Genomic DNA, 12827 nt, shown 5'->3' with positions numbered 1-12827 from the left:
GGTGTCAAACTGCATTAATTCAACAGTGTAGATGCATTCTGGGGTGCAGAAAACTCTGAAGACATTGACCTTTTTTAATATTAAGTGGTTTAGCATTTCTTTTATCTTATCACATTGGAGTTCACTTTGGTGAGTAATTTCTTGCTGCTTCCTATAAGGTTTATGCTCTTTTTTTTTCCAAAGTGTGGTATAGAACATTATGATGATAATTGGTTTTATCATAGTGATAAGTGTCAGTGTTTGCAAAATTGCTTTATTACCTACAGTTACGGTCACAGTGATTAAATCGTCATGACTCAGTGGAGTACTTTCACCATCGATACTTCGTAATTCATGCTAATTTTATTGTTTGGCTCTATATGCCTATTCAAAAAATATAAATCAATAAAGATGCCAAGACGTAAATGTAAAAGACATGACTAGAGTAGCCCCAAACTGTTACTCTTTAAGATATAACGTGTAGTATTCCGTTAATTACTGGCGGTAGGTATCTAATACAGTAGAGTCTTACTTATCCAACATTCACTTATCCAACGTTCTGGATTATCCAACGCATTTTTGTAGTCAATGTTTTCAATACATCGTGATATTTTGGTGCTAAATTCGTAAATACAGTAATTACTACTTAGCATTACTGCATATTGAACTGCTTTTTCTGTCAATTTGTTGTATAACATGATATTTTTTATGCTTAATTTGTAAAATCATAACCTAATTTGATGTTTAATAGGCTTCTTCTTAATCTCTCCTTGTTATCCAACATATTCACTTATCCAACGTTCTGCTGGCCCATTTATGTTGGATAAGTGAGACTCTACTATAATACAGATACGTTTTCTCCTCTTTAATGATAAGGGGCATTTCAATACATCCAGACATCATTCCCTCAAGGAAATGATCAACTAACACACCCAGCAAGAAAATAATGTCTAGGTATCTAGGTTTTTAAGCTTGTTTTTGAAGTTCTTTGGGATTTGGATTCAGAAAATTGCATTTGATAGACTGCATCAGTTCTAGTTTTTAAAGTTGTAATAATAATAATAAACCTTATTTATATTCTGCTTTATTTCCCTTGAGGGACTCTGAGTGGATTACAGTACACATATAAGGCAAACATTCAATTCTTTTTACACAGTGAACAAACAACTCAGCATCTGTATGCTTGCCCACAATACCCTGCCTCATGTACAGAGGAAGGATTGTTGAAAGCTACAGACAATGCAGTCGCTGTTGCCTGTTTTTGGTCAAAAATTATTTAGCCGCTTGTGTTCCCTCTATTTTTATCAGTTTTATACTTATTTATGCAGTGCTTTTGAGGCAAAATAAATAAATAAACACAGTTAACAACAAGAATGACATATACTACACATAAGGGCTTTCGCTTTTCATCTCCAGCATCTGGAGGTGATGTTCAACTCTGGCCATAGGGAGATGCTCTTGTTCCATTTTCCATACCGAGGAGCCTGTTGTTCACAGACATCTCTAATTGTGTTTTTGCCGGAATGTCTGCATATCTGCATGGGGCATCCTTTTACCCTCTCACCAAAGTGGTAACTATTGATCTACTCGTATTTGATGCTTTCAAACTGCTAGGTTGGCAAAAGCTAGGGCTAACAGTTGGGAGCTCACCCCCTACTTGTGGCTTCAGACTGCCGACCCTCAAGTCAGCAGATTTGCTGCAGCTAGCATTTATCTATGGGTGAACAGGTGGCAACTGGTATATAGCATATTTTTCTATCTCAAAAACTAGAGCTAATAGGGGAAAACTGGTTCCATTTTTGGAATCAGCAGATCAAATATACCCAGTAACACATCTAACATTTGAAACTCAAAAATGTGTGTTGGCCACTGGAATTACAGTAAAGTCTCACTTATCCAAGCCTCACTTATCCAAGCTTCTGGATTATCCAAGCCATTTTTGTAGTCAATGTTTTCAATATATCGTGATATTTTGGTGCTAAATTCGTAAATACAGTAATTAAAACATAACATTACTGCGTATTGAACTACTTTATCTGTCAAATTTGTTGTATAACATGATGTTTTGGTGCTTAATTTGTAAAATCATAACCTAATTTGATGTTTAATAGGCTTTTCCTTAATCCCTCCTTTTTATCCAAGATATTCGCTTATCCAAGCTTCTGCCGGCCCGTTTAGCTTGGATAAGTGAGACTCTACTGTACCATAATTTTGCAATAAAGTTGGCTTTATTGTCTTTGCCCCCAAAATACAATTCGTAAATACAGTAATTACAACATAACATTACTGCGTATTGAACTACTTTATATGTCAAATTTGCACAGAATTTGCACAGAAATCTTTGCACAGAAATCCATGATTTTGATGCAAAATACAGTTTCCTGTGCTAAGATGTTGTTTTGGTTAAAACCACAGGGTTTTCTTCATGAATTTTCCACCAAAATGTGGAAAATGTGTTCGGAAAATGAAAACCATACTGCTCATCTTACCCAGTAGTGAGACAGTATTAGAATTAACCATTCTTTTATGGAAGATGGAAATGTGAAGATTTACATTCCTAAATTAATGCATGGCAATAGGACATCTATGATAATTGCTGAAGGTAATTGTAGAGCAATAACATCTACCCTCCCGTCACTAAAAATGAAAATTGTGAGACGATAATGTCTCCCCTACCACTCAGTAGACATGGCACATGTTGTGCGGCTCTAATTTCGAACACATGCAAGGACCAGTTTGGTGGATGATCCGGCCAAAATAATACTCATTTATTTCATTAGTGAAAACAGATTAAACACATGCTTATCTTTCCAACTCAAGTCAGGGTGATAGTAGTGCTGTTGCTGACTGGGTTGTGGTGACCTTTCTCCCTCTGTGATGCGATATCTGTATGGTACAAAATAGAAGAACTATACAAATATTTTCTATTATTCTATTGGTATTAAATAAATAAAAAAAACTTTATTTATAGTCTGCCTACAATGTGATGCGGTAGCTAAAAATGCCAATGGGATTTTGGCCTGCATCAATAGGAGTCTAGTGCCAAAATCAGGGGTCCTCAAACTTTTTAAGCAGAGGGCCGGTCCACAATCCTTCAGACTGTTGATGGGCCGAATTATCATTTGAAAAAAAAAATCCAACAAATTCCTATGCACACTGCAAATGTCTTATTTGTAATGCAAAACAACAACAACAACAACAACAACAATGAAAGAACAATACAATATTTAAAAATGAAAACAATTTTAACCAACATAAGCCTATCAGGATTTCAATGGGAAGTGTGGGCCTGCTTCTAGCCAATGAGATAGTCAGGTTAATTAGGATTGTCGTTGTTGTTGTTGTGTGCCTTCAAGTCATATCAGACTTTGGGCGAGCCTAAGTCAAAAATTATTTATTTATTCATTTACTACATTTATTTACTACATTTATATCCCGCCCTTCTCACCCCGAAGGGGACTTGGAGCAGCTGTATGTACATACAATATATTATATTATTAGCATAGCACAATATTAGCATTATATATCATCATATAACTATACCACTATACTGTAATATTATATGTAATATATAACATATAATTAATATTATTATATGGTATTATTAGTATTATATTGTATAACATGATAATAGTATTATCAATATTATATGTATATACAATATATTATATTATTAGAACTGATATAAAAATATTATATTATAAAACTTAGGGCAGGGGCCAGGTAAATGACCTTGGAGGGCCACATCCGGCCCCCGGGCCTTAGTTTAGGGACCCGTGGCCTAAATCCAGGGAAGTCATGCTACCCCTTTATTCTGCCTTGGTCAGACTACACCTGGAATCACATTGTGTCCAATTCTGGGCACCGCAATTGAAGGGAGACATTGACAAGCTGAAATGATAAAGGGTCTGGAGAACAAGCCCTATGAAGAGCGGCTTAAAGAACTGGGCATGTTTAGCCTGCAGAAGAGAAGGCTGAGAGGAGATATGATGAATTGATGTGAGGGGAATGAGATTTTCTTGCTTCTTGGGGGAATGGGATTGGACTGGATGGTCCACGAAGTCTCTTCCAACTCTATGATTCTATGATGTCAACTTAAAAGATTCAAAAAGAAATCAAGACTCTCACCAAGATGTGTTCATAACATTTTTTGCTCTCCAATGACATATCATTACTTGTTTAAGCCACAAATATGTAACATCCAATTTTATTTTCAACTATAATAGATTCATTGAAATACCGTGTTTTCCCGAAAATAAAACAGTGTCTTATATTAATTTTTGCTCCCAAAGATGCACTAGGTCTTATTTTCAGGGGATGTCTTATTTTTCCATGAAGAAAAATTCACATTTATTGTTGAAAAAAGAAAAGAAAATTTATTATCTACTGTACAGTAGTTGTCATCACAAACCAGCATAACCAGACAAACTGTGAATCCTATCAATAATTTATTGTTACTACCATTATTTCCATGTACAACTATCTAAGGTACATACATTTACCAATCCTGCATGCTCTGGTGTTCTGTTCGGCAGACATGCTTCCAAACAAAAACTTTGCTAGGTCTTACTTTCAGGGGAGGCCTTATATTTAGCAATTCAGCAAAACCTCTACTAGGTCTTATTTTCTGGGGATGTCTTATTTTCGGGGAAACAGGGTAGATGGAATTTGTCACCATAAATGTAACATCCAACTGGTCAACGCAACTGGTCAACTGCACCTTAATTTTTTCTTCCATATTTTGATTTTCATTGTGTTCCAACCACCATAGATTGCCAATAGAAGAAACAAATGCCATCAGAGAAATAGAAATGGATGAAGCATTAACTACACAATCCGTTGTAACATTTTTCTACATTTATAGGCTAACCTTCTCCCAAGAATTTTTCAGTGTTTCTCATAAGAACACCCAGAAACTGAGTACAGAGCTCAGGTTTGAGATAATACTCCCACCGGATCCAATAAAATGTCAAAGGAATACACACAGACACACACGCACACACACACACACATATATACATACACATACGATTTACTTCATTAGTGTGAAGAATTTTTATTCATAATTATTTGGGGTTCAAACTGGATTTTAATCAACACATAATCAAATAAATTACTCCTAAACCTGGTTGGGATTTCCCGTCATCTTTGATCCCACTGGCTGGATCTGCTGTGTATATAGATGGATTGCAGTAATATTCTCTAATATGTTGTCATCTTGGTAACAAATTATTTTTCAAAGAAACTATAATTTTTTTTTGTTTTGCCGCCGAGAAATATTGCTGCTATCACAAAATACCTTGGAAGTATACCATTCATGTCACCAGTTGTGCCTATTGTAATAAACTCATGAATAATACTGTATATGTTTTCTAGAAAAACATGTCCCAAGCTTACAACTTAGATTAATCACCATTAAAGTTTCAATAGCAACCCAAACTAGTTAATTAATCAATTAATTAGCTACAAACAAGGCTGTTAATTGAGTGAAAAAATCATTATGGGGATGTGAACATGATTGGGAAAAAATGAAATTTTCTAGGTAATTCTGCACTAATCAACATTTAGAAAGCCATTGCATTATGGAACATCTGTTGCTTCTTCTTTGTAATTTCTGAAAATACCCTCAAACATGAGGTGTGTGTCACTCCACGTGTGAATTCAACACCTGGACCACTCTGAATTTTTGTTCATCTTTCTGTAGGACTATAAAATGTTTATATCATCAAGACTTTCCTATTGATAGGATTTCCGAAATTGGGAATACCAAGATCAGAACAATTGTAGAATAGGAGATTCAAATTATTTTATCAAGACATAGAATCACAGAATCATATGATGGATGCTGCTTTTGTTCAAGACATTGGCAAACTCAATGAGATCCAGACTTAATAGCTTAGTTGCTGGAGAAGGCTTGTTCATTGACAAGAAGAAGAAGCAAGGCTTAGTTACAAAGTGTATCCATCTCTGTACAATCCTAGCAAGTAGGAGGATCTAAACATGTCTGCCCAGATCTACTGTCAAACTTTGGATTTGACAGTTCAGTATCTCCTATCTTGGAGAAGTTACTGGGCCAAAGACAAAGCTTAGCAAAACTACAACCGTCATGATGCCAAAGCATTGAGCCATGGTGGTCAAAGTGGAATCAAACTGTATCCATTCAACAGTGTAGACATACACCCAGAAAACTATTGGGTAAATACTGGAAGTATTCACTTCCAGAATGCTAACAAACCGGGAAAATTGTTAGCAAGACGACTAAGAAGGAAAATACAAGCACAGTGTATAGTCCAGATAAGTAGTGAAGGCAAGAATTATACGACAGATCAAGGAATCCTAAACCAATAAATATTATGGAAACCCATATAAGAGAGACCAAATAAAGAAAGAGGATATAGCACAATACTTAGGATGCCAAAGTATTCAAAAATCAGAGAGAAATATTAAATAAAGAAATAACAGAGGAAGAAATAGCAAAAGCAATAAAGAAATTAGACTCTAGTAAGGCACCTGGACTAGATGGGCTAACAGCTCCCTATTACAAAACATTAAATGAAGAACTAACACCCTTTCTTAAGAAAATTATGAATCAGATCTTGAATCAACACAAAATACCAGAAACATGGAAAACAGCAAATACAATTATGATACACAAAGAACATTCAGACTCCAAAGATTTAAGAAATTATAGACTGATTCCGTTATTAAATATAGACTATAAAATCTTCACCAATATAATTGCAGAACGCTTGAAAACATTTTTGATAGAATTGATTAATTAATTAAAAGGAGGCAGATTGAAGCCCTACTGAGGAAAGATGCAGTGGACATTATTTTTCTACAGGAAACACACCAGAGTAAACCGGGATGGAATGAATTAAAATTGAGTTGGATAAGAAGCTATGAAAAATCTTTTGGGTCATCAAAATTGAGAGGCATAGCTATAATAATTGCAAAGAAATATAACTTGGTAATAAACAAAGTATTGAAAGATGACGAAGGTAGATATATAATAATGTATGGTGAAATAGGGGAGGACAGATATGTATTAATAAATATATATGCACCAAATGTTAAACAGCAAGAATTTTATGATGGAAGGGATTAAAGAAGAACAAATTGTTATTTACCAAACAGAAATATAAAAGATAATGTAAGGAACATCATAGACATTATTTAATATTACGAGACCCACAATCAAAAGGAATTTGCATTAATAGCATTAGACATGGAGAAGGCATTTGATAATTTGAATTGGGATTTCTTTAAAATGATAATGGAAGAAATGGATATAGGGTATCAATTTATGAACACAATCTAAGAAATCTACAAACAGCAAGAAGTCAAAATTATGATCAATGGTCAAGAAGCAGGGAATATAAAAGTGGAAAAAGGAACAAGGCAGGGATGCCCACTTTCCCCTCTTATCTTTATCCTATCACTGGAAATACTTCTGAACAGTATAAGAGAAGATAAAAATTTGAATGGCACAAAAATTAGCAAGGAAACCTATAAAGTACGAGCCTTTCCTGATGATGTAATATGCATTGTAGAGGAATCCTTATATAACATAAAGAAATGGCTAGATAAGATAGAAGAATTTGGGAAAGTATCTGGATTCAAAATAAATAGGAAGAAAATGATGATTCTAACAAAGAACATAATGAAAGAACACAAGAAATATTGAAAGAGACCTCAGGATTACAAACAGCAAACAAAATTAAATACCTAGGTATTATCTTGTTGGCAATTTTCTTTCCAATGATTGAAAAACAATTAAGAGGCCAAATGGAACAAAATTAAAAAGGACTTGGAAAATTGGAAATTTTTAACCTATTTATGATGGGCAGAATTTGAATTATTAAATGAATGTTCTTTCAAAAATGATACATTTATTTCGAAATTTGCCAATAATTAGAAACATGCAGATATTTAAAGAACCGAACAAGGATCTAACAAAATTTATTTGGCAAAAGAAGAAACCAAGAATAAATTTTACTAATTTGACAGATGAAAAGAAAAGAGGAAAATCTGGATTACCCGATCTAAAGATTTATTTTGAAACATTTGGATTAGCCTGGATTAAATATTTGATTACACTAAATAAAGTAAAAAAATTAACGCTAGAAGGCCACAATCTAAGAACAGGATGGCATTTGTATCTATGGTATGACAAAAAAAAGGTAGAAGAAAACTTCAGCAACCATTTTATAAGACCAGCTTTGATAAAAATATGGGAGAAATATAAGAATAGATTTTACTTGAAAACACCGCTATGGATCTCACCAATAGAAGCTGGACAATGAAAACAATTGGGATGGATGAAATGGCCCATGTATCAGGATGTACTTAAGAAGAATGGTATGCACATAATGAAGATACAAGAAGAAATAAATCAACCACACAAAAATATTTCCATGTTTTAATGCCGACAGCTCTAGAGAATATTATAATAAAAACAAAACTGTGGGTTTTGCAGAAGAAGAATTGGTATGGGACAGGTTAATACAAATTAAAAAGGAGATAATTACCAAAATATACAAGAAGCTATTAGAATGGAATACTGAAACCGAGCAAGTCAAAGATTGCATGATAAAATGGGCAAAAAAACATTGGCAGAACAATAACGATGGAAGAATGGGAGAAGATTTGGAACCATAAATTAAAATACACATATTCATATGAAATTAAGGAAAATTGGTATAAACTGATGGACCAGTGGTACATAACACCACAAAAATTATCCAAATATTATAAACATATGAACAATAAATGCTGGAAATGTCTTAAACAAGAGGGCACATTTTACCACATGTGGTGGTTATGTGGCAAAAGCCTATTGGAAATAAATACAGGAAGTATTTATTCATTTATTTATGTCATTTCTATCCCACCTTTCTTGCCCAAAGAGACTCAAGGCGGCTTACAAATCTGGCAAAATTCAATGCCAATAAACAACAATACAATAAAATACAACATAGAGCAATTAAAACAATTAGGCATTAAATAATGAATAACAATATACAAAACTTAAAACATGTAAAGTAAGCCAGAAAACTCTATACTAGTCGAATCCAAGAGGCCCACATTGCCTCAGAGACATTTTCTCCAAGAGTCAACTCTCACCAACCTTGAGTCATCAGCCCCATCTTCATTTATTCCACCACACCTCTGTGGCTACCAATGCTCCTACAACTACTACTACGACCAACCCCTCAGTATCCATAGTTGACCAACAAAACTGCTCCCATCACTACCAATCCTCCCAACATACCTCTGGAACCAATCCCCCAGATCCGCATCTATGGCCACCCTCCTCTCCCCATTGGCTTGGACCACCCTTCATCACCTCAGAGACGTCTTCTTCAGGTGGGAGGTTGGGAAGCTCTAGAATGGAGGAGGAGGAGGAGGAGGAGGAGGAGGAGGAGGAGAAGGAAAAAAATGGAGCCCTCTCAGAAAAATCAGAAGTCATCCAGGGGCGCCCAAGGTGGTGGCCTTCTCTGCCATGCTGTTGCAGAAATGGCATCCAGATAGGGGAAACCAATGGCTCACATGCTTTCTACCTGCAAAGCTCCACATCTAGCTAACTCTGAACTAGTCCAACCCAAGAGGCCATCATTGCCTCACAGACATCTTCTCCACCATCCACCAAGGATAGTGGGAGTCAACTCCCAACATCCTTGAGTAACCAACCCCATCTTTTCTTACTTCTATCCAAGAGACCATCATTGCCTCAGAGATCTCTCCTCAAGTGTCAACTCACACCATCCTTGAGCAACTATCCCCATTTTCCTACTCCCATCCAAGAGGCCATCATTGCCTCAGAGTTATTTCCTTCAAGCGTCAACTCTCACTATCCTTGAGCAACCAGTCCCATCTTTTCCTACTCCCACCCAAGAGGCCATCATTGCCTCAGAGATGCATCTTCAAGAGTCAACTCTCACCATCCTTGAGCAAACAGTCCCATCTTTTCCTACACCCATTCAAGAGGCTGTCATGACCTCATAGTCAACTCTCACCATCCTTGCACAACGAGCCCCATCTTTTCCTACACCCATCCAAGAGGTCATCATTGCCTCTGAAATGTCTCCTCAAGAGTCAACTCTTACCATCCTTGCGCAACGAGCCCCATCTTTTCCTACACCCATACAAGAGGCTATCATTGCCTCTGAAATGTCTCCTCAAGAGTCAACTCTTACCATCCTTGCGCAACGAGCCCCATCTTTTCCTACACCCATACAAGAGGCTGTCATGACCTCATAGAGTCAACTCTAACCATCCTTGAGCAACCAGCCCCATCTTTTCCTACACCCATCCAAGAGGCCATCATTGCCTCTGAAACGTCTCCTCAAGAGTCAACTCTCCTTGAGCAACAAGCTCCATCTTTTCCTATGCCCATTCAAGAGGACATCATGACCTCATAGAGTCAACTCTCACTATCCTTGCGCAACGAGCCCCATCTTTTCCTACACCCATTGAATTGGCTGTCATGACCTCATAAACATCTCCTCAAGAGTCAACTCTCATCTTCCTTGAGCAACCGGCCCCATCTTTTCCTACTCCACCACACCTCTGTGGCCTTCAAATGCTCCTCCCATTACCTCCTACTACTACCACCAACCCCATAGCATTCATCTATGGCCAACCAAACTCTTTCCACCACCACCAGCCCCAAGATGCATATTATCGATGGCCAGCAAAGCTCCTTCCATCTCCAGATACCCCTTCTCCCCCAGAATTGGCTTGGACCACCCTTCAGGTGGAAGCTTGGGAAGCTCCGGAATGGGAAGGAGGAGGGAACGGAAGGAGGAGGCACTTTGGGTGGACTTTGGGTGGCACAAGGTGGACACCCAACTCTCCCGCCCTCCCCGCGAGGCCTAGGGGAGGCTCCAAAGTGGAGGGAGGAGGAAGGCGAGAGGAGAGGAGCTCCATCCCTCCTGCCAAGCCGGGCAGCAACAGCCGGGCTCTGCCTCTCTCTCCTCCTCTTCCTCGCCTTGGCCCTTTCTCCTCCAGGAACTCCAGGAAGGAAAGGGCAAGAGGAGAGCAGCCCCGGCTCCCTGGCGGGCTCCCTCCCTGCCCTCCCTCCCGAGCCTGCCCCCCAGCCCTGAGCCCTCTCCCCGGCAGAATACCTCGTAAAGGTCCCCCGAAGCCATGCTGGGCTCAGGGACGGGAGCTCCCCGCCGCCGCTCCCCGCCGTCCTGCGAGGGGTCCTCCGTCTCCCTCCCTCTCTCTGCCCCCCTTCTTCCCCACCACTGGAGAGAGAGAGAGAGAGAGAGAGAGAGAGAGAGAGAGAGAGAGAGGAGGAGAGAAAACTGTGTTGTGCAGAAATGACAGGCTTTGGGTCCGCCGGTGTGCGCAGAATCGGAGGCGAAGGGCTGGCTTGGCTTGGCGTGCGTAACCAGAGGCGGCAGCAGAAACAGCAGCCGCCGTTCGAGAGCCCGGCTCTGGATCTCTCTTTCTCTTTCTCTCTCGCAAGCCCTCCCGCTCCCCCCTCCCTCCCTCCCTCCCTCTGGGTTGGTTCTGCCTTCAGGAGACCCCCCCCCTTTTTTTTGCATCAAAGCACCGCACCCGGTGGAGGCAGGAGAGGAGCCGACTTGAGTCGCATCCCTTCCAAAAATAAAGAAGACCAGTCCCAACTCCTCCTTGGCTCCAATGAGACCCTCAAAGACCATCTAGATGGTTTCATAAGACTATAGGTAAGGGAAGTAACCTCCAAAAGCCATCTAGATGGTCTCATAAGGCTGTAACTAAGCAAAGGGACATTCAAAGACCATCTAGATGGTTTCATAAGACCATAGGTAAGGGAAGTAACCTCCAAAAGCCATCTATATGGTCTCATAAGGCTGTGGCTAAGCAAGGAGACCTTCAAAGACCATCTAGATGGTTTCATAAGACCATAGGTAAGGGAAGTAACCTCCAAAAGCCATCTAGATGGTTTCATAAGGCTGTAGCTAAGCAAAGAGACCTTCAAAGACCATCTAGATGGTTTCATAAGACCATAGGTAAGGGAAGTAACCTCCAAAAGCCATCTAGATGGTTTCATAAGGCTGTAACTAAGCAAAGGGACATTCAAAGACCATCTAGATGGTTTCATAAGACCATAGGTAAGGGAAGTAACCTCCAAAAGCCATCTAGATGGTCTCATAAGGCTGTAGCTAAGCAAAGAGACCTTCGAAGACCATCTAGACGATCTCACAAGACCTTAAGATAAGTAAAGAGACCTCCAAAGACCAGGTAGACTTAGGTCAACCCTAAGTCTAAAGTTTAGGACAGGGGCCAGGGAAATGTCCTTGGAGGGCCGCATCCGGCCCACGGGCCTTAGTTTGGGGACCCCTGAGCTAAAGGATTGGTCTCCTTCCAACAAGCTGGAAAGCGTCCAGAGGAGGGCGACTAAAATGATTAAGGGTCTGGAGAACAAGCCCTATGAGAAGTGGCTTAAAGAGCTGGGCATGTTTAGCCTGCAGAAGAGAAGGCTGAGAGGAGACATGATGAGGGCCATGTACAAATACGTGAAGGGAAGTCATAGGGAGGAGGGAACATGCTTGTTTTCTGCTGCCCTGCAGACTAGGACACGGAACAATGGTTTCAAACTACAGGAAAGGAGATTCCACCTGAACATCAGGAAGAACTTCCTCACTGTGAGGGCTGTTCAGCAGTGGAACTCTCTGCCCCGGACTGTGGTGGAGGCTCCTTCTTTGGAGGCTTTTAAACAGAGGCTGGATGGCCATCTGTCGGGGGTGCTTTGAATGCGATTTCCTGCTTCTTGGCAGGGGGTTGGACTGGATGGCCCATGAGGAGCCAACTCCTCCTTGGCTCCAAAGGGACCCTCAAAGACCATCTAGATGGTT

At 39.3% G+C, this 12827-nt stretch overlaps 1 protein-coding gene across 1 annotated transcript in view; it reads right to left on the bottom strand.

Moving 5' to 3' along the window:
• cdyl2 (chromodomain Y like 2) overlaps positions 1-11417 on the bottom strand; it is a 50591-nt gene extending 39174 nt beyond the window's left edge. Inside the window, exon 1 of the mRNA XM_008113928.2 lies at positions 11109-11417. Within this exon, the coding sequence (XP_008112135.1) occupies positions 11109-11132 (24 nt within the window). The 5' untranslated portion in view covers positions 11133-11417. The remainder of the gene's footprint in view (positions 1-11108) is intronic.
• Positions 11418-12827: the final 1410 nt, after the last annotated feature.

Source organism: Anolis carolinensis, unplaced genomic scaffold (genome assembly GCF_035594765.1).
Source record: "Anolis carolinensis isolate JA03-04 unplaced genomic scaffold, rAnoCar3.1.pri scaffold_9, whole genome shotgun sequence".
Taxonomy (NCBI): Eukaryota; Metazoa; Chordata; class Lepidosauria; order Squamata; family Dactyloidae; genus Anolis; species Anolis carolinensis.
This window is presented reverse-complemented; position numbering and strand designations above follow the sequence as displayed.